The following is a 22,840-nucleotide window of genomic DNA, read 5'->3' as shown; positions in this document are numbered from 1 at the left end:
CTAATCCAAATTAGGTTAATCACCCAAGTGGGAGTGTGAATTGGATAACGGTAAAAAATTTGACTGATGGGATACAAATGACAATAGAATATAACGAGATTCAAAATCCCAAACTATATTTTGATGGTAAAGATGGGTTATCCAAAACCTTAGTAGTAGAAATTTACATATAAGGGATGCATTAGGGTTTGCACTCTATTATTTAAGGAATCAAATTAAGAACTTTCAAAGGGTTGACCATATATGACCATGACATGGAACTTAGCATTCATTCCATGGTATTAAAGAGTTATATGAATATATATTCACATTTTCAAGCCCTTTTTTTTTAATAATAGTGTTATTCAAATTACGTACACATGCAAATAAAAAAAAAAAATATAAGATTTTTAATATGATTCGACGATCAATATGGCCCATACGTCCATAGAGTGCACCAATGCTTAACAATTCACAAATCAAAATGAATTAGAAGAGTTACAATGATAAAATTCTTAAAATCATATATTTTAAAAAATAAAACTTTAAACATAAAAATGTTAAATATATAATAGAGATAAATTTATTGTTCATCATATAATTTTTTTTATAGGGGCTAATTAGGTGGTTGGACCCTGACATCCCAAGCTTAACACAATAATACTGACTCAGGTTTCATAATCCAACAAATTGATTGTTGAGATTCTCGTGGTAAGAAATGGAGGTTTATTTTTTTATTTTCCTCAGCCATTGGACTTGAGATTAAATAAAGAAATCAAGAGGACTGGAACAATTTTAATTATTTAGCTGTGGATTCTTTTCAGAGAATATTCTGCAATCCAGCGTCGGATGCTTGAGACTACACCCCACAAAACGAATAAATTAGACATGCAAAGCTCTTCTTCATGACTTATTTCCCTCAATTTTCAAACCGAGGCTTGAAGTTTTGAAATTTAGGATCTGGAATGACTATGCACATTGGTGAAGTTTATTAATATCCATCATGTCCTAATGTCAAATACATAAAGATATCGAAGAAATAAAGGAGAATTTTTCTACTTCATAAATTTCAAAATATCTGGGCATGACATAATTTCAAGAGTTCACAACCACAGAAAGGGCATTTCCTCAGCGGCATTGGCCCCAGGAACAGTTGAATGGCAAACGACAAATGTTATGAAGGAGACAAAAGCAAAAGAACAGCTACACCACTACCAATAAGACAGCTACAAAAGAATTTAAAATTGTTATCAAGGAGACAAAAACAAAAGAACTACTACACTACTACCGATAAGACAGCTGCAAATGCAAGCAGTGAGTTGTATTTTGTTTACTTTGAACAATATTAATCATCCTTCCTCGCTAAGAATAAAAAAAAGAAAAAGAAAAGAAAAAGAGTGAGCTGTATTATGTCCGTTCACAAAATGCTGACTTCCTTGACATTTCATCCTTACTTTCCCACCTGTGTTTTTTTTCAAGAAAGAGAAAGAGCTGGGCTTCTCAGATACTTGGAGCTTTTAACTGTTCAATCTTTTGTAGTTTTCACACAGAAAGGATCCATGGCTTCCTCAACAACCCAAATCTTCTCTTCCTCTACTTCCACTTCCAACCCTCAATTCACTTATGATGTTTTTTTGAGTTTCAGAGGTGAAGACACCCGCTCTACTTTCACAGACCATCTCTATAGTGCTTTGGTTTCTAATGGGATTCACACATTTAGAGATGACGAAGAACTTGAGAAAGTGTTGAGGCCTCGTATTCTCTGCAATCCACGTGATTACCAAGTGGATAAAAATACGATCTCAACGAATACACATTCCTGATTCAGCTGTTCCTGCAAAAGGCGTCCGGACGGGGTGTCCGGACACACCCTCCGATGGTTTTGTCAGCCATAAAAAGAGATAAAAGCAGATGGCACAGTTGGCCTTTTTTTAGGTATTGAGAAGCTTACCTTCTGCTTTGTGCGAAGGTTCATATATATACCATTTAGAAACTCTCTCTCTCCTCCATAAATGATGGAAGGCTTTTTGGTTTACCATGATTGCCACTAGATGGTGGCAGGGACATCCTTATCCTGCGAACGGCTGTCAGAGATCGTGGGAAGTGACCAGCTGTCACTTCTGTCTTTTCGCTCTGCAGGTATCGGAATATGATTTGTGACAGGATGTCAGAATGACGTAGTGAGGCACGCTTAGTTTGGCCAGTGATCCGGATGAACACATCCGGGTGGAATATGAAAGGTCGCCGGATGAATAATGGCGGTGGTCCGGATAGGGAAGCGCGCCACGTGTACTCTTGGGGAAATCCGGATGTGGATACTCCGGGTAGGGTCATGTGCCACGTGTCGTCAGGGGACGCGTGCCACGTGTCATCAGGGATGGGTCCCTACAATGCCCCCTTTTTAACTTGCCGATTTTGCCTTAGCAAAATGGGCGGGTTAAAAAAGAATGATTGCTTTTTGAAAACCGAAGTTTGCTTTTTGTTCTCACTGGGCCACGTGGCGAGCGGGGGCGAAGAGACAGGAGAGCATTTATGGCGAGCCGCCGTCTCTGGGTATTCCCTAGGCAATGTGTCGGTTTAATGATATCGTTTTGCTGAACGCTTGGAATACCGAGGGGCTGTCTGTTATAAATAGCAGCCTGTGGCCTCCCTGTGCATTTTTCTTACTGCATTTTCTTTGCAATCGCTTCATTTGCCTGCTGTTTATCTTCGCTTGTGAGTGCACCGACAGCATTCAGGTGGTGACGGTGACTGTATTTGCGGTTTCCGACCCTGCTTTCGAGTTTACATTTGGTACGCAACTCTATTCTGATTTCTTTCCTTCTCATTTCCTCTTTTCTTGGTTTGCCTTTGGTTTGCTTGAGGAAGCTTTTGGGCGTTTTGACTGTTCGGTGCTAGCTTTTTCTGCGTTTTGGGTGTGTTTGGGGTTTCTGTTGCCCCCCTGCGCTTTTGCTTTTTTGGTGGGGCATCGAATCTCCTGTGGGGTAGGGTTTGAGGTTTTGTGGGGTCGATTCTGTTTGTTTGACTTGTTGGATTCCTTTCATGCAGATTCTGCTTTGTCTTTGGGCTAGAAAATGTCTGCTATTAAGGAAATTGCCTCATCTCGCCCGTCTGGTGACGCTCGCGCTGAAAAGTCTGTGGAAAAGTTGAATGCGAAGGAATTTTGCGACCGGTTTTGCGTTCCTAATGGCGTGTCTGTGGAACTGTTTGATGGAGAGGGCGTGTTGCCTAAGAAGCTGGAAAATAACGCGATACTCTTTACCAAGGAGCAGTTTAATGCTGGGCTCCGGTTCCCTGTCCCGTCCCTGCTCAAGGAATTTCTGCACTTCACCCAAATTCCTCTAGTGTACGTACATCCCAACATGATCCGGGTGCTGATGGGGTGCAGCATCCTAAGCATGTTGTTTAATTTGGACCTCTCATTACTGGAGGTTCTTTTCGTTTACTCGATCAAGAAGGTGAAGAGTAACATCTTCAGCTTCGTCGCCAGCCTTCCGTCTCTGCAACTGGTGACAAACCTACCGGATTCGAATAAGAAGGCCGCCAAGGGGCAGGTGCTGGTCAAGGGCGTATGGGCAGGTTTGTCTGAGCATCCGGATAGGCCCTTTGTTCCCAATCAGTCACTGGAGATTCCAGGTATAGCTAAGCTACTTTATGTTTTTGCATAGTTCGTAAGTCAGCATTGTTTTTAGGCGGCTGACATATTTTGGTTGCTTGGGTGCAGACCAGGATAAGAGGGGAAAACTGGTGGAGTGGGTGGAGAAGGCTTCGTTCGACCGCTTGAACAAGCTCTTCGAGATAACTTCGGCCGAGCGGAGATGCGAACTGCTTCTTTCTGCGCAGAACCTCCGCTTGGTCGTCCAGCAGCCTCAGTCATACGTGCTGAACATACTTCCCAGGCGGCTGCCTGAAGAAGTGGTAGTTGGGGAGCATTTCATTCTGGAAGATCTTCCCTTCTACGAGGGGGTGCGAAAGGCGGATGCCCGGACGCGCAAGGCCCGTCTCAACAAACGGGAGAAGAAGAGACAAGAAGGGCTTCTGCGGAAGGCTCCGGGTGGGAAACGGCCCGCATCCTCTCCACCTGCTGGTACTCCAGCGAAGAAGAAGAAGAAGCTGAGTAAGAAAAGTAAGGGTAAGGCCGTTAAAATCCCAACTCCCCCTAAGGAGTTTGTACCGCCTCCCATTGGTTATGAAGCGGAATGCTATATTGAAGAGCCGGAAAATCCTCTCCCGGCCTCTGTCTCAACCACTTTTGAATTTATTAGGGGCCTTAATCTTTCAGGGCCCTCGGTGGCACCAGACGTCCGGATGGCTCTTCTGGCCGAGGAAGCAGCTTCGATAAATCAACCCGGTTCAGCTCACCCGGATGAGGTTGCCGACTTGGCTCCTGTTGCACCCCCAACGGGAGAAATGGGGGCTGACAGCCAGGAGTTGCCTGTGCATGGGCCAAGCCCCCGTCCCTTTGTACCTGTGAAGGGGCCAACTCGGAGAAGGTTGCGTCTGGTACGCGACTTGAAGTCTGGCCTCGCTGGGCGGCTTCAGGACCGGTTCACGGAAGGCATCGAAGTCAGCTGTTCATCCGTCCCGGAGGGTCATCCGGAAGGGGATGCAGCGGAGATGGCGGAAGAGAGCCCGGCCGTCCCAGCGCTGGTGCCGGCTGAGGCTCCAATTCTGGCTCCGGCTGAGGCTCTAGTGCTGTCGTCGGCTGAGGTTCCAATGCTGGCGCCGGCTGAGGCTCCACCCAAAGAAGCCCAGCCGGTTGAGAATGCTGAAGGTGCGGCTCCAGAGGAGGAATCAGTCTCCAATGCTTCCTTGGGAGAGGGTCCTTTTGATGATGCCACTTTCATCCCTGCTAGCCCTTTCAGCTACGCGGAGATGGAAGAGAAGCTAAATCAGATTCCTTCTGGCGAAGATGCTGGAGTACCTTCAGCCCTGATGTTCGAGACAGTAGAGACGGTATACTTTGCGTTTTGATTCTTTTGTCCTACTGATGCGCCGGTCATATGATTTGTAACTTGGTTTTTCTTTGTTTGAGTACTTTCCTGCAGCTGGTAAGTGGCCTTCGCGGTATGGCTCTTCAACGTAATCTTCTTTCTCACCTGTTGGAGACTGCTGAGTACACAAAATCCTTCGTGTCTCAGCGAAAAGGTGATGAGGAGAAGTTGCGTTTGAGACTGGAGCAGGCTGAAGCCAGTTCCTCTACTGCTCGAGAAGAGAACAAGGTTCTTCGAGAGGAGAACGAGGCTCTTCGAGAGGAGGTTGCTGTGGCGAAGAACCGGGAGGACTCTATGGAAGTTCGCCTGTTTGAGGCGGAGAATGAAATGGCTCTTTTGAGGAGGGAGGTGAGGCACCTCCGGACAGAGGTGTCTATTGAGAGACGGCAGAGAGGAGAGTTGCAGTTGCGTTTGTCAACGCAAAAGGAAGAGCTGGAGGGTGAGTTTGCTGCGGAGAGGGGGGAACTTGAAGCGGAGTACCAGAAACAAGTTGATGACATGTACTTGTTCGGCTATCGCTGCTGTATGAAGAAACATGGCATCAAGCGGGACGTTCCTTCAATTCCCCCGGGTGAATTGGAGAAGCTGCACAGCAAACCTGCTCAATGACAGCCTTTTCCTTTTGTAAAAGAAAATCTGCTATCTTCTTTCTGTACTTTTGTAGTCCGGAGGCCTTTTTGTATATGATTTATTCCCCAAATATCAATAAAAATACATTTGTTCATTTTGTATTTCTATCTTTTGCCTCGTCTTTCACTGGTAATACTGCTTTAAATTAGATACATTCCATGGTCGCTGCAATGGGGTTCCATCCAACTTCTGTAGATGATAGGCTCCTCTTTCACTTGTTTTAGATACTATGTAGGGGCCTTCCCAATTGGCTTGGAACTTTCCTGCCCCTATATCAGCAGTGTTTTCAAAAACTTTTCTAAGTACTAGCGTACCATTTTTGAAGCTTCTGGGCCTTACTTTGCGATTGTAGTGAGCTGATGCCCTTTGCTGATAGTCTGCCATCCGGATGGCTGCAGTTTCTCTTATTTCATCCGCCCAGTCCAAATTTCTTCCTAATTCTGCATTTGCATCATCCTGCCTTCCTGCTTCGGTTCGGATAGTGGGTAGGCCAATTTCGGTGGGAATGATCGCGTCCATTCCATATGCGAGGGCGAAGGGAGTATTTCCTGTTGGACGTCCGGGTGTGGTTCGATAAGCCCACAGGACGCCGGGTAGCTCCTCCACCCATTTCCCTTTGGCTTGCTCGAGTCTTTTCTTCAAGGCCGTGACTAGAGTCTTGTTTGTGGCCTCTGCTTGCCCATTACTTTGAGGATAGCGTGGTGTAGAATATGAGTTCCGAATATTGAGTTCTGAACAGAAATTTCGGAAAATCTTGCTATCAAACTGTGGACCGTTGTCTGCTATGATTGTTTGGGGAATTCCGAAGCGACAAATGATGTTCTTCCATACGAATTTGGTGACATCTTTGTCTTTGATGTTAGCATATGCTTCGGCTTCTACCCATTTACTGAAGTAGTCTGTGGCGACAAGCAGGAATCTCTTCTGGGCAGGTGCGGCTGGTAGAGGTCCTACTATGTCCATGCCCCACTGTGCAAAGGGCCAGGGACCTGAGATTGTTTTCAACTCTCCCGATGGAATGTGTGGTATGGGGGCGTGCCTTTGACATTTGTCGCATTTTTTGACGTATGCTGCCGCGTCTTTTTTCATCGTAGGCCAGTAATAACCTTGCGAATGGGCTCTGTGTGCCAGTGATCGCCCTCCAGCATGATTTCCACATACACCCTCATGTAATTCAGCTAATACATAATGTACTTCTGAATGTTTCAGGCATCTGAGGTAGGGGCCTGTAAAGGATCGCTTGTACAGGTGCCCTTCGACCAGGGTGAAGCGGGCGGCTTGCACCCGGATCTTGTGCGCTTGCTTAGATTCTTCGGGCAGGGTGCCCGTCCGGAGGTATTCAATGATATCTTTCATCCAACCCTCGTCATCCGTTTCGTCTGCCTTAATGGTGTTACAAGTGGAGGCTTCCGTGATGGAAGGTTTGGCCTGTATATATATAGGCAGTAGTATTGCTTCCTTGGTGGGGAGGGAGGCAGCTATACCTGCCAGGGCGTCGGCACGCGCATTTTCAGTCCGTCTGATTTTTTCAATTGTCCACTCGGTGAACTGCTGCAAAGTATCTTTTACTTTGTTTAAGTATTGCGCCATACGCTCATCTTTGGCTTCGTATTCGTTTTGAACGTGTCTTACCACAAGTTGGGAATCACTATAGATTCGAAGCCTGGAGACGGATAGAGCCAGGGCGAGGTCCAATCCGGATAGGATGGCCTCATATTCTGCTTCATTGTTGGAGGCGTGGAATCCCAGCCGGATGGCTTGCTCCAGCTGTTCTCCGGTTGGGGATTGCAGTAGGAGCCCTACTCCGGAGCCGGATGACCGTGAGGCTCCATCAACCCGCAATGTCCACCATTGTTTTTCACTTGTTTCGTCATGTTGGACGGGCCTTCGAGAGTATTCCAACACGAAGTCAGCCATTACTTGGCCTTTGATGGATAATCTGGGCTGAAACTCGATTCCAAATTCACTCAATTCTATGGCCCATTGAAGCATCCTTCCGGTTAGGTCCGGCTTGTGTAAGATATTGCGAAGGGGTTGGTCAGTTAGTACGACCACTGGGTGTGCTTGGAAATAGGGGCGGAGCTTCTGGGCGGCACTTCGAAGAGCTAAGGCCGTTAACTCCATTTTTGAGTATCTGGTTTCTACATCTGCTAACGCTCTGCTGATGTAGTAGATGGGTTTCTGTTCTTTGGGCGATGGGCAGCGGAATAAGACAGCGCTGATTGCCCACTCTGAGACAGCCAAGTACATATACAATTTTTCTCTGGGGATGGGGCTGCTTAGGATGGGTGGTTGCATGAGGCGCTGTTTGATTTTTTCAAAAGCGCTTTGACAGCTGTCTGTCCATCCGCTTGGTCCTGCTTTGCGGATTGCCAGGAAGAAGGGTTGCAACTCATCGGTAAAACGGGCTATGAAACGCCCTAGGGCGACGAGCTTGCCTGTGAGGCGCTGCAATTCCTTCTTGTTCCTGGGGGGTGAGGTTTCTACGACTGCTTTGACTTGTTCTGGGCTCACCTCTATCCCCCTTTGACTGACCATGAAGCCCAGGAACTTTCCAGCACTTACGCCAAAGGCACATTTGGAAGGATTCAACTTCATGTCAAACTTCCTTAAGAGGTGAAAAACCTCTTGTAAGTGGAGAACATGCTCTTCACGAGTTTTGCTTTTAACCACGATGTCATCAATATATACCTCTACTGTGCGGCCAATTAGAGGTTTGAATATCTTTGTCATCAGTCTTTGATAAGTGGCGCCAGCGTTTTTGAGACCAAATGGCATGACTTTGTAACAGTAAAGTCCGTGTGGCGTTATGAAGGCTGTTTTTTCTTGATCATCTGGGGCCATGGGGATTTGGTGATATCCGGAGAAAGCGTCCAGAAAGGAGAGCATCCCTTGCCCAGCGGTGGAATCCACAATCTGATCTATTCGTGGTAAAGGGAAACTGTCTTTTGGGCATGCTTTATTGAGGTTGGTGTAGTCGACGCAGACGCGCCATTTGCCTTCTTTCTTGGGTACCACTACTACATTTGCCAACCAGTCCGGATATTCCACTTCTTTGATGAATCCGGCTTCTAGCAGTTTGTCAATCTCCGTCCGGATGATTTTTTGTCTATCCGGGTGAAATCGTCTAACCTTTTGCCGGATGGGTTTTGCCATTGGTAAAATGTTAAGCTTATGCGAGACTATCGAGGGGTGAATTCCCTTCATATCAGAGTGTGCCCATGCGAAAACGTCGTGATTTTGCCGGAGGACGTCTTGAATATTCTGAGCTTCTTCGGGCGTTAAAAGGGAACTGATATGAGTAAGATGAGAATCTTCCTCTGAAATTTGGATTGTTTGTAAGGGATCTGCTGCCGGGGGATCTCTATCCGCCGGGCACAGTGACTGCTATTGATCGCGTGCATGGGTGGATTCGGGGAGGGGTTCATTCTCCCGACTGGTTCCTGCTTCTCTTGCTATCTGGTAGCATTGGCGAGCGGCTAGTTGGCTGCCATATAGATTGATTTGCCCATCTTCAGTGAGAAAGCTTACCATCTGATGATATGTGGAGGGGATGGCTTTCATACAATGTAGCCATGTGCGTCCCAAGATAACATTGAAGGGTGACAGATCTTGTACCACCGAGAATTGAACGTTGAGAGTGACTGGGCCAGTTTGGACTGGCAGCACGATGTCTCCCAACGAGATAGTTGATGCCCCGTTGAATCCGGATAAAATCCTTCCAGGGTTTTCGAGGCCGACTAAGTTGTGTCCCATGTGGCTTATGACTGATGCCTGCACCAGATCAGCTGAGCTTCCTGGGTCAATCAGGATGCGTCTTACGTCGAAGTTGTCTATCCCCAAGGATAGAATGAGGGCATCACGGTGCGGACGTAATATCCGCGTGGGGTCTACTGGAGGAAAAATGATTGTTCCGTCTATGGGGTGAGGGCCCCCTTCGGTTATCCCTGGCCGGATGGAATTGATACGCTCACGCACCATCGCTTCCCGTAACAACTTCTGCCTTTTTCGCTTGGAATTGAGCTCTTCATCCGACGGGCCTCCATTAATGTAGTTTATGACGGCTTTGGGGGCGGCTGGAGCCGTGGGGGCCCCAGAGTCGCGACCTCGGGAGGTATCCCCATCTCTAGCATCTGAACGGAGGTATTGCCTTAAATGACCCGCCTTTATAAGTCTTTCCACCAAATATTGGAGGCTTCTGCACGTCTCCGTTGTATGGCCATGCTCCTTATGGTAAGCACATTTTTTGCTATGATCTCTCCTGGATGGATCCGATCCGAGGGGTCTGGGCCACCTGAAATCGGACAAGTTCTGGATCATAGGGAGAAGCTTCTCATAAGTTATAGAGAGTGGTGTGAGAGGTGGCATCTCCGGGCGGCTTGGCCCCTCTTGCCTTCGATCGGATGGTCTTGGCCTGTCCGGAGGTTTAGTGCTTCCCTCTGTGCTACCCTTGGACGATTGTCCGGCAACCAATACTTGCTGGGTAGCTGCCCGTACGTCATCTTCGAGCATTGAGTATTTGTTTGCACGTCGAAACAAGTCGTCCATCGTCATGGGAGGCTTTTTAGCCAGTGACTCAAAAAATGGAGTGCCTGGGCAAATACATCGCTTGAAGATTTGTAGGACAGCGTCCATGCTGCAAGCTTCTACTTGCAGGACAGCCTGGCCAAATCGTTTCACGAACTCCCTCAAGGATTCATTGTCCTTCATTTTTATATTTTGCAAGGTGCTGATGTTTTGCTTATGTCTGGCGGAGCACAGGTATTGTCTCACGAAAGCTTCTGAAAGGTCTCTGAAGGTATCTACCGAGTTAGGAGGCAGGCGATGGAACCATGAGAGAGCCTGTCCTTGCAGACTGGCAGGGAATACTTTGCACAGCAGCGGGTCGTTGCCTATATCAAGGGTCATGAGCTGTCGATAGTGCATGATATGGTCGAAGGGGTCACTGCACCCATCGTATGTGGAGAACTTTGGTACGAGGAACCCCCTTGGGGGTTCGTAATGGATGATATGAGAGCAGAAAGGTGTGGAGAGCATGTCATCCAGCCTTTTGCTAATGGAGCCCATGGGCGGCTCGCTCAGGAGATTTTTCCCAACGGTTCGTACCGCTTGGTGTGGTGGAACGTTCTGCATCATGGGGGTGACCAAGGGGTCACGATGCGAAAGAACATTCTGCGGTATGGGGGTGACCGTAGGACCATGGTGCACTCCCCCTGTGGTGGTCATTGGTGGCTTGGGCCTGCCAACTTGCTGGGGACCCAGTCTCGCACGCATGGCGCCCGATAACTGGGATCTTCTGTCACGTCGTTTTTTTGACGAGAAGTGGGTGGAATCTGAGCTCTCCTCACGGGGAGCTCGAGGCATAGGTGTGCGTGGCTCATGCGGCCTAGCGCTGCGTGTTTCAGGGATTGCTTCCGCTGTTCCAGGGTAAATTGACTCCAGATGAGGCCTTGAGTTGGCCACTTGGCCCCTGGAGTGCTGATGACGGGGAATTCCTGTCGACGATGCCTGGATACGTAATATCGCATTTTCTTCTCTTAACCTTGTCGTCTCCTGGAGGAGAGTTTGTAGTTGTCGCTCGCTTGCTAACTGCTTTCTTTCGATGGCGCGGCGCCATTCGGAATTATCTTCCTCTCCTCTGTCAGATGAATGGCTTCGGGAAGGCGTGACCATTTTTGCCAGTTACCGAATCAGTGAAAAAAACTTCCCACAGACGGCGCCAATGTTGAGGCCTCGTATTCTCTGCAATCCACGTGATTACCAAGTGGATAAAAATACGATCTCAACGAATACACATTCCTGATTCAGCTGTTCCTGCAAAAGGCGTCCGGACGGGGTGTCCGGACACACCCTCCGATGGTTTTGTCAGCCATAGAAAGAGATAAAAGCAGATGGCACAGTTGGCCTTTTTTTAGGTATTGAGAAGCTTACCTTCTGCTTTGTGCGAAGGTTCATATATATACCATTTAGAAACTCTCTCTCTCCTCCATAAATGATGGAAGGCTTTTTGGTTTACCATGATTGCCACTAGATGGTGGCAGGGACATCCTTATCCTGCGAACGGCTGTCAGAGATCGTGGGAAGTGACCAGCTGTCACTTCTGTCTTTTCGCTCTGCAGGTATCGGAATATGATTTGTGACAGGATGTCAGAATGACGTAGTGAGGCACGCTTAGTTTGGCCAGTGATCCGGATGAACACATCCGGGTGGAATATGAAAGGTCGCCGGATGAATAATGGCGGTGGTCCGGATAGGGAAGCGCGCCACGTGTACTCTTGGGGAAATCCGGATGTGGATACTCCGGGTAGGGTCATGTGCCACGTGTCGTCAGGGGACGCGTGCCACGTGTCATCAGGGATGGGTCCCTACAGAAAGGAGGAGTTATTGCAGGAGAGCTCTTGAATGCTATTGAAGAATCAAGGATTTTCATCGTCATTTTTTCGAAAGACTATGCTAATTCCAGTTGGTGTTTAAATGAGCTCGAGAAGATCACTGAATGCATGACAACAAATGATCAGCAAATAATTCTACCAATTTTCTACCATGTGGATCCATCGGAAGTGCGAAAACAGACTGGGACTTACGGAGAAGCTTTTGCAGATCATGAAAAGGATGCAGACCAGGAGAAGAGGGAGAAGATACAAAAATGGAGGATTGCCTTAACGGAAGCAAGCAATCTAGCTGGATATGACCGGCAGAAATATCAGTAATTACAACTTCCCTTCATCTTTAATTTCGAAATATTTTTCTTTTTATCTTTTTATTGCTTAATTCTAATACTTATGATATCATCTTTAAACCCCAAATTGCAAATCGTTGTGTTATGTTTGAAGATTGAACCCAATTGTGCTATTCTGTCTTGCTCATCAGCAACAACCTTGAAACACTGACCCAAATAAATCAAGCCTCAAGCTACACACTTGTCCCCCATACAATGCTCACTATAAAAATTGTTATGGGTCAGAGGCTACTTTTCCTTTTCATTAGGTTGGCTTCTAAAAAATGCTGAAGGAGAAAAATTGAAGGTATATTTAGTTAGGGAAAATTTTGGGAGAAATTGCAACAAAGAAAATGGTGAGAAAAAAATATAATAAAACAAAAATATAGAAAAATAAAAAATGTTTTAAAGTTAATAAATTACTTTTAATTTTTTTTTTTTAAAAAACCCATTTCACTTATATTTCTCCTTTTTATATAAAGGTTAAATAATTGGAAATTGTTTAACCAATTTTAATTACATTTATTTTTAGTTCCTATTTTAATATATTTTTTTTCTACTTTCTTGGAATTAAATATAGTATAAGAAAAAAAAAATCATTTTTTCAGATTTGGAGAGAAGTAGTAAAAAAAAGTGTCAAAGAAGGAAAATATTAAAAGATTTTCTTCAAACAAGGTAGAGAAAGTTTTAAGGAAATTATACTTCTCATTAATTTAATTTTTTCCCTTAAAGAACGAAAAAAAAAAAGAGGGATAATTTATATATATTGTCCAAGAATATACTTTTCTCAAACTTTCCTCTTTTAACATTTTCCCGTATTCTTCCTTGGTATTTCTTCTTACGTTTATTTTTTTTTTCATGATATTCAAATATAAGGAAATAATTTTTATTAACATTTTTTTTCTTTTTTGAAAACCAAACAAAATATTTATATTTATTATCTTTCCTCTCCTTCCCCCCTCTGATTTTACAAATAGACTTTCGAGAAAGTAGTTTAACCAATTTTGTTTAAATCTAATCTAAATTTCACTTTAAGCTCGGTGGTGAAGCTTACTCTATGTTCTTACTGATGAAGTTTGTGTCATCCCATAAGGAAGTGACAATTAGTCCTTCCCACAGATCTTTGTGTCTACATTATATTTGCCTAATACATAATTGATTAATGCATGATATTGTATATGTTTATACAAACACCAGAGTAAGTTATCCTACTAATACTTAGTACATCATAATAATAATAACAACAATAGAACAATTTTCCCAATCTGAGTCACATTATTGATTCTTTCATCAACAAACAGACCTGTGAATATTCCTAGTAATTGCATTCTATCCATTTTCACAAAATTGGGACACTACTCCTGTGACTTACCTAAATATTGGAAAGTTGAAAGGGAATGATGAGCAACATATTTGTGAATAAACTAGAAGTTCTAGTCATAAGTAATAACCTAGTTAACAGAAATTACTAGACTGGAAGTTTGAATGGAGAACTTGCAGCTTGGTACACTAGGCAACTAGTACTTGTCTCCACTGTTTGCACAATGCTAGAATTTCTTGTCATAAAAGGTAATAAAATCTCAATTTGAACCTTTCAAATATTTGAATAGCACAAGCTAGCACAAATGGTTTTTTTTTTTTTTTGTCACTTTTTCCTTTCACATGCATACTTGATATAACATTAATGAAATTGTACTTGAATGTGTAACTTAATGAAATGTGGTTTGATCTCTTTAGTTTAGATTCTATTTATTGGTTCCTAATTCAGTTTGAACATGCATTATAATTCACAGGTACGAATCAAAGCTTATTATGGAGATTATCGACGACATCCTTAAAAAATTGAATCCTAAGGTTTTATATGTCAATGAGGACATATGTGGAAAGGAACTTTGCTTGAAAGAATTGAAATCATTGCTAAGTATTGAATTGATCAATGATGTCCGCATGATTGGGATTTATGGGATTGGTGGAATCGGTAAAACTACCATTGCTAAGATGGTTTACAATGATGTCTTATGTCACTTCAAAGGTAGTAGCTTTCTTGAAGATGTCAAAGAGAGATCCAAATGTCATCATGGTAGACTTCAATTGCTTCAAGAGTTCCTTCATGGTACATTGATGGTAAAAAATCTAAAATTAAGTAATATTGATGAAGGAATCAATATGATAAAGAATAGGCTCCGTCGAAAAAGGATTCTTCTTGTTCTTGATGATGTAGACCATTTGGATCAATTGAAGTTATTGGTTGGAAGTTGTGAATGGTTTGGTCCAGGAAGTAGAATCATCATAACCACTAGAGATAAACATTTGTTAAACGTGCATAGAGTGGATGCAGTATATGAGGTTAAAGAGTTAGATCACAAAGAAGCTATTCAACTCTTTAGTAGGCATGCCTTTAAACAAAACATTCCTCCAAAAAATTACGAAGACCTCTCGAATTGTGTGATAAATTATGCTAAGGGTCTTCCATTGGCTCTTAAAGTTCTAGGTTCTTTTCTTTATGGCATGACAATAGATCAATGGAAGAGTGCTTTAGATAAATTGAAGGGAAAGCCTAACATGGAAATACACAATGTGCTTAGAATAAGTTTTGATGGACTCGACCACACAGAAAAACAAATATTTCTTGATATTGCCTGTTTTTTTAAAGGAGAAGATAAAGATTTTATTTCAAGAATATTAGATGGTTGTAATTTCTTTGCAAATATAGGGTTGAAAATTCTTTGTGATAGGTGTCTCATAACAATTTCAAATAGTAAGATTCATATGCATGATTTAATACAACAAATGGGTCAAGAAATTGTTCGTGGAAAATATCATGATGACCCTAATAAATGGAGCAGATTGTGGGATCCAGATGATATCTATCGTGCATTTTTAAGAAAAGAGGTAAGAATCAACTACATGGACCTTCTTGAATCTTAGTGGAAGATAGAAGCTTATATAATTTTATTTCTATTTTAAACTTCACATGCATATAAAACACAAATTAACTAAGTTCTATATATTTGTGTTTCCCTCATTGTTGGTTTTTATTTTTCAGGGAATGAAAAAAATTGAAGCCATATCCTTGGACTTCTCTAGATTGAAAGAAATACAGTTGAGTACAAAAGTTTTCTCAAGAATGAAGAAACTCAGATTACTCAAAGTCTATTGGAGTGATGATTCTAGTTTTATGAAAAAAGAGTCTAAGGTGTTCATTCCAAAAGATTTCGAAATTCCTTCTCATGAGTTAAGATACCTTTATTGGGAAGGATACTCTTTGAATTGCTTACCATCAAATTTTCATGGAGAAAACCTTGTTGAGCTTGACTTAAGGTACAGCACAATAAAACAACTTTGGAAAGGGAGTAAGGTATATGACTATCATGTAGTTATCCTTGTAGTTCATGTTAATTTTGAAATTCCTGAAGTTTATTTATTAAAACAAATTTCCTTTGGTTTCAGGGTCTTGAAAAGTTGAAGTTCATCAATCTAAGTCACTCAGAGAAGCTCACTAAAATATCAAAATTCTCAGGCATGCCAAATCTAGAGAGGCTAAATCTTGAAGGTTGTACAAGTTTGCGAAAAGTTCACTCATCCCTTGGAGTTCTAAAGAAGCTTACTTCCTTACAACTGAAAGACTGCCAAAAACTTGAAAGTTTCCCAAGCAGCATTGAGTTGGAATCCCTTGAAGTTCTTGATATCTCTGGTTGCTCCAACTTTGAGAAATTTCCAGAGATTCATGGGAATATGAGACATTTGAGGAAGATCTATTTAAATCAGAGTGGTATTAAAGAACTTCCAACCAGCATTGAATTCTTGGAGTCTCTTGAAATGCTTCAACTAGCGAATTGCTCAAACTTTGAGAAATTTCCAGAGATCCAGAGGGATATGAAAAGTCTACAGTGGCTTGTGTTAGGTGGGACTGCGATTAAAGAGCTACCCTCCTCGATATATCATCTAACAGGACTTCGGGAGCTCAGCCTGTATAGGTGCAAAAACTTGAGGAGACTTCCAAGCAGTATTTGTAGGTTGGAATTTCTTCATGGTATCTATCTCCATGGCTGCTCAAATCTAGAGGCCTTTCCGGAAATCATCAAGGACATGGAAAATATAGGGAGACTTGAATTAATGGGAACGTCTCTAAAAGAGCTACCACCATCAATTGAACATCTAAAAGGTCTTGAAGAGTTGGATTTGACAAATTGTGAAAACCTTGTGACTCTTCCAAGCAGCATTTGCAATATCAGATCTCTCGAACGTCTTGTTTTGCAAAATTGTTCAAAACTCCAGGAATTGCCAAAGAACCCAATGACCCTGCAATGTTCAGATATGATTGGCTTATGTTCCTTAATGGATCTAAATCTAAGTGGCTGCAACCTGATGGGAGGAGCTATACCCAGTGATTTATGGTGCCTATCCTCATTGAGACGATTAAATCTAAGTGGAAGCAATATCAGATGCATACCATCAGGCATCAATCAGCTGAGAATTCTTCAGTCGAATCACTGCAAGATGCTTGAATCAATTACCGAGCTTCCATCAAGTTTACGAGTCTTAGATGCCCACGACTGCACCCGCCTGGACACTTTATCAAGTCTATCTAGCCTTCTCCAGTGTTCTATGTTCAGTTGCTTCAAATCAGCAATTCAGGTATGAATTTCGTGGAATTTAACATTTTATATATTTGTAGACATGGGACTTACATATAGCATTTATATATATATATATGCAGGAGTTGGAACATGGTATTGAGTCATCCAAGAGTATAGGAATCAATATTGTTATTCCTGGAAGTAGGGGAATCCCAGAGTGGATATCCAATCAGGAACTTGGAAGTGAAGTAACAGTCGAGCTTCCTATGAATTGGTGTGAGGACAATGATTTCCTGGGATTTGCTTTATGCTCTCTTTATGTTCCTCTTGACGATGCATTTGAGGATGGTGGCTTAGAATGTCAGTTGATCGCTTTCCATGGTGATCAATTCAGACGTGTGGATGATATCTGGTTTAAATCCTCCTGTAAATACTATGAAAATGGTGGTATATCATACCTTCATAAATGTTGCGATAATGGTGATGTCTCAGATTGCGTACTTTGGGTGACCTATTATCCTCAGATTGCTATCAAGAAGAAGCATCGCTCCAATCAATGGAGGCACTTCAAGGCTTTATTTAATGGCCTTTACAACTGTGGTAGCAAAGCCTTTAAAGTGAAGAAATGTGGGGTTCATCTTATATACGCACAAGATTTTCAGCCCAACCATTATTCATCTCAGCTGTTGAGAGAAACCGCTGATTGTAATGTTAAGAGAAGCCGTGATGACACAGAAAGCAACCCAGCTGAAGGTCCATCACATAAAAGGTTAAGAGATCTCGAGCCTTGAATTCAGAGATGCATACATATACATAGTGGTTGCACCGGCAAAGCTACCTTCTTTGTAAGTTGCCTTCTCGTCTCCTTTTAGTTTATCAGAGGTTATATATACAACATCTGTTGTCTGTAGATTTGGTAACTCCATAAAATCTCTTAGAAATTTATGATCTGTTATGGTGCAGGAATCACTGGAAATGGCTCTAGGTGCAGTGCTTTTTTGCTGGGAGTGATGAGTAGAATGATGACTTTGTGTTGTTGAGGACGGAGGAGAACTCACTCAGTGGCACCTTGGTCAAGCTCAAGCTCATGTTGATAGAATGATAGTAACATCTTCTAGATCTCCTTTCTTTTTATTTTTGTGGTTGATCTTAATTTGTATTTTAAAAATTATTTACAATGCCTAAGAATGGAATTCATATCTTTTCTCTGTTACTGATTGACAAGTCATTCAATTTCCCTTATAAGATCATTTGGCAAAGGGATTAGAGTGCCTAAGTTTTATATTATGTTTTCATTTTTATTTTTATTTTATTTTTTGGAAATTAAATGAATATGTTGTAGCTCAGTGATATATGAATCCATATTGTTCATATTCTCATTTGCTTGGTAAATGTGAAGGTATCATGGGAACATAATTTTGATCATAAAATCATAATTCATCTAACAAATTCATTGACATCTTATCCATCATATCAAACAATTCTTTCACCAAACATATTCAAACTCGTATCTCCTTAAAATATAAGTACAGTTTTTCAAATTAGAACCCCAAACAATATACCTTATGGTTTTTAGAGTGCATTACAGCCCTAAAGATCAAAGGTTGGTCTAAGCATTAAGCTTATTTTTTCAATCATATTATTAAGGGGTGTTTGCTAAAACTTAATACTTAATAATTTAAGTTGATTTTAAATTAAATTATACTTAAATTATTGACTTTAAACTTATTATTTAATTCTTACTTTAAATATTAAGATTATTTGATAACTTATTTTAAATCATCAAATTGATATATTTATCCTCATAAATTATAACTAAGGAAAGAAGGTTGAATAACAGTGGAGGTCGTTGAATAGAAAAGGAAATTGTGGAGGTTATTAAGACAAATAGAAAAAAAAAAAAAAAGATGTGAATTTAAGAATAAGTTAAGTATTTTTACTTATTATTTAAATTTATTTTTTATTTTAAGTCATATTATTAAGTTATTTTACCAAACATAGTTAATTTATTTAATAATGTAAATTAAATTATTAAGTCACTTTACGTTTCTTGAATTGAGTGGTTGCTTTTTATACTATCAAATATTAATTTTTTGTCATGTAATTTATGGAAGGACACTTTAATAAAAGTAAATATGCCAAAGGGGCTTTTAGTGTAGTAGTACACAAAGATAAATATAATGTTTGAGCTTGTTTAAATCTTTGAATGCTGTAAAATTGAAATTATTCAATTAAATGGTAGCCAAAATTAGAATTTTTTATTTTTTATTTTATTTATTTTATTTTTATATAGGAAATGATATTATAAGAAATAAAATTGGCTAATATTAAAAAAATGTTATGATTGTTGTGGGAAGGTGGGGAGAGGTAAATGGATGAGGCCTTTAGCCTAAGATAGAAGTGACACCAACATTGTGACATTCTAGGAAGTCTTGCATTTAGAATGATGGAACATAATAAATTTATAAGATGCGCTAGGAACTTCTCTTGCCAACTAATGTGGGATATTACAATGTATAACATGTCTTCTATTGTGTAGATGTTATCTACTTTTGGCCTAAGATTCTCATGACTTTAAAATGTGTCTACACAATTAAGAGGGGTCCACTACATATATAGTATGAGGAACTTCTATCTTTATCTTATGTGACATATAACAAAGTTCATATTTTTAAATTAATTGTCCACTTGCAGTCAAAATATTTGCTAGATTTTTCACTTTTGTTAGACAATCAACCATGACTATGGTGGAGATTTTTGGTAGTTTGGAGCTACTACTTTTAGAACTTCGGCATGGGTTTATGAAGCACAAATACATTCAAGGGAAGTCCACCTACTAGAAGATATGGCATGTGCTACTACTTTAATGAGAACAACTTTTGATAGAGTTGACAAGAGCCAACTACGGAGTAATTTATCTTGTTTTATCTAGCTCTAATATTTTGGATTAATTACTAACCTCTTACATGATAGTTTGGGTTTCACTTTGTTTTATGAGAAACTTCAAACATTTGCTTGCTTCCTTGATCATCAAAACCATATGCCTCAATTACTAGAAGTACTTATGACTTCCACAACAAGTGATTATTTCTATCAAGTTTGATTGATATAAAGTGGTTGAAAGTATTGGAAAAAGGAGAATGAGAAAAGGAATATTATAAGGTGACTATTCATCAACTTCAATCAAGAGTGGCTCTAATACCATGTAAGTTCTATCAAGCATAAGAAGACAGAATGAAAATTCTTCAATTCATTTGGAGGAGAATGAGATTTCCATTTATAGAGTTGTATATAATTACATCATATAAAGATCCCATGAGATAATTTACATATAATTTGCATTGATTCTAAGGGAAAAATATAAGGGATAGACATGAACTAGTGGTAGTTACTTTAGGACATATAATTATCTCTATGGTAGTCTCCTCAAGATATTGATAAGCTCTAGATATTCCTAGTTGAGGTTAGAGTCTCACTAATATATACTCATGTCACGCAATACTCCTTTACAAAGTTAAATTTAGTTAGGAAATTCTAAGATTAAGAAGTTTGATTATCAAGAAAGATTATGTAAGGACATGTTCCATATTGTGTAAATATTATTGTGATATCTCATGGAAAGAAGTTCTTGACATTATATATATGTAGTGACCTATTCTTAATTATGTAAATATGTTTTTAAAGTCGCAAGGACCTCATTTGATATTAGAGTTTAGATTAGCATATTTGATTGAATGACTATATAATCTCATTGGATATGATGAGAAGTCATATTTGCATGAGGGTTGATTTTGATATTTTACATTGGCTAGGGAAAGAAGTTTTTGATACTATATAAGTAGTGAGCTCCTTTTAACTAAGTAAACGCATTTTAAAGCTTAGTGCAGAGCAAACGATATCTATATAAGAAAAAGCAAGTCATTACAAATGGTATCAAAGTTGATTCCTAATCCTTATGTGAAACTTTGTTTGGCCTAATAATGAGTGTTTTTCTATCTAGCCCCAATCTCATTAGACATGACAAGGAGTTCTTAGTATTATATATGTAGTAAGATTATCTTAATTGTGAAGACACGTTTTAAAGCTCAAGGACTGTTAGGCCTAGAATAGATAATATATACAAAATAGACCGTTGTGGGAGTATGTATGTGTAGTCCTGCATTGGATGCTTATACGAGTTGTCCTAAAATCCCATGGGACATGACAAGGATGTTATGTCTAAATGGGTAGTGATTGTGATAGCGAGAAAAATTCCAAATACTACATATATAGTGATGTAGACTCGTTTTGAAGTCACAAGACCTTTGACTCAAAAGTGAACAATATTTTTAGATAGGAAGAAGCAGACATTTAAGTGACTTGCCTTGTAATCCTATGGGGCATAATGAGAACATAGTGTCTATATAGGAGGTTGATTGTTATATCCTAGATTGGCTAGGGAGAGAAGTTCATCATACTTTATATATGTGAAAAATGGGTATTGGTTTTAATACCACTTGAATAACAATGGAAAGTCCAATAGGGAACACCCAAGGAGGATGAATGGGTGATGTAAAAATTTAAATAAATATTTATAAATAATAACCGACTTTTTCTTACTCCAAAAAAAAATTAGGGATATTTCAATTAACTAATGGATTATAAAATCTTTAGGTATGCAAAAATATGAGTTTTAACTTTTCGGGATACCCTACAATTGGTTAGGGATAAAAATAATATAATTGTTAATATTTGAAATATACCCTAAGAGATGTTAGGGGAAACAATAATTGGTTATAGATATAACAACCATAACCTCTAAGATAACCAACCCAATAACCTTAATAATAAACTAACCAATCAATAAAAAAGTTTATTAATATCATTAACCAGAATATAAGCAGTAATAAAAAGATATGCAATGAGGCATAAGATTTTTATGTGAAAACCCCACAAACTATAAAGATAAAAAACCATGAGGTTTAAGACTTACTAATCTAAATCCATCCACTATTTAAAATCAAGTTACACAGATTTAACTGACTGCTTTACTCTAAAGACTTATTCTCCAGCACCTACAACTTGATCCACGTCCACGATGCAATAACTCCCTATTGCTCTCTAGTAGATCTTTCAGCTACTCCAAAGGGATTAAGGTCTTCAACCTAAGATTCAAAGATCTAATCCTTGAATGAGATATTGAGAATGATGCGACACTTTAGACTTTCTCCAAGAGATTCTTTTCAAGGAATGAAATATCTCTTAATAATATATCACAAATCTCCTTGCCTAAATCTCTAAACCTCAAGGGGTTATTAGAGAGATATATAGAGACACAAGCCAAAACAATCCTGGCATCTTAAGTTTCCAAATTAGAGTTTGAGTGAAATTCATTCAAAAGCCATTTCTAAACTTGGCAGGACTGTCATGTCCACTTGAGCAAGCTTAAACTGCTCTAGCACTTTGCTTGAGCAGTCCTTACCACTTAAGTGGGCTAACTTCTTTGAGTGGTCCTTATTGCTTGAGTGACTCTTGCTTCTTTTAAAAAATAAGTTTAAAACATTTTAAGTCCAAAAATGATATTGAACCTTTTATACCTCAAAGAAGCCTTATATGTCACAAGCCAAACCTTTTTAGACATACTTGTGACTTCCTGGTTGGATGAGCAACAACCCTTAATCTTCAATGGAGAGTAAGTCACTATCTAAAAAGGCTTTTATGACTAAATATTAATAGGAACAAAATTGCCAACATATAAACAAGATTCAATGTCCTAACAATCTTCCTTTTTAGCAATTTTGTGACAAAAGATCGTTACATAAACCTACCTGAACTCTCATAAAGGAGTTTACATAACAAACTTTAAAGCTCAATTAAAAATAAACTAAGGGAATGCTTTGCAACGCTTTGTAGTACTTATCTTCCAATCCTATAATCTGCACACATACAGAAAACTATAC

The 22,840-nt window shown here is 40.4% G+C and overlaps 2 protein-coding genes across 2 annotated transcripts; one reads left to right on the top strand and one right to left on the bottom strand.

Moving 5' to 3' along the window:
- Positions 1-1,440: 1,440 nt before the first annotated feature.
- LOC117932678 (disease resistance protein RPV1) lies at positions 1,441-18,183 on the top strand. The gene is made up of 7 exons (XM_034853954.1): positions 1,441-1,721; positions 11,978-12,309; positions 14,115-15,213; positions 15,368-15,679; positions 15,772-16,959; positions 17,042-17,746; positions 17,865-18,183. Exons 1-6 carry the CDS (start codon positions 1,539-1,541, stop codon positions 17,690-17,692), a joined length of 3,765 nt encoding a protein of 1,254 aa, XP_034709845.1. The 5' UTR covers positions 1,441-1,538; the 3' UTR covers positions 17,693-17,746; positions 17,865-18,183.
- Positions 8,961-10,640, bottom strand: LOC117932680. Its single transcript, XM_034853955.1, has one exon. It carries the CDS (start codon positions 10,638-10,640, stop codon positions 8,991-8,993), a length of 1,650 nt encoding a protein of 549 aa, XP_034709846.1. The 3' UTR covers positions 8,961-8,990.
- Positions 18,184-22,840: the final 4,657 nt, after the last annotated feature.

This window comes from Vitis riparia, chromosome 15, assembly GCF_004353265.1.
Source record: "Vitis riparia cultivar Riparia Gloire de Montpellier isolate 1030 chromosome 15, EGFV_Vit.rip_1.0, whole genome shotgun sequence".
Taxonomy (NCBI): Eukaryota; Viridiplantae; Streptophyta; class Magnoliopsida; order Vitales; family Vitaceae; genus Vitis; species Vitis riparia.
The sequence above is the reverse complement of the archived record's forward strand: the minus strand, read 5'-3'. Positions and strand labels throughout refer to the sequence as shown.

Coding starts and splice junctions, on each gene's coding strand:
- LOC117932678 (XM_034853954.1), top strand. CDS start 1,539: ATGGCTTCCTCAACAACCCAAATCTTCTCTTCCTCTACTTCCACTTCC. Junction 12,310..14,114: donor TATGACCGGCAGAAATATCA/GTAATTACAACT, acceptor TATAATTCACAG/GTACGAATCAAAGCTTATTA. Junction 16,960..17,041: donor GCTTCAAATCAGCAATTCAG/GTATGAATTTCG, acceptor ATATATATGCAG/GAGTTGGAACATGGTATTGA.
- LOC117932680 (XM_034853955.1), bottom strand. CDS start 10,640: ATGCTCTCCACACCTTTCTGCTCTCATATCATCCATTACGAACCCCCA.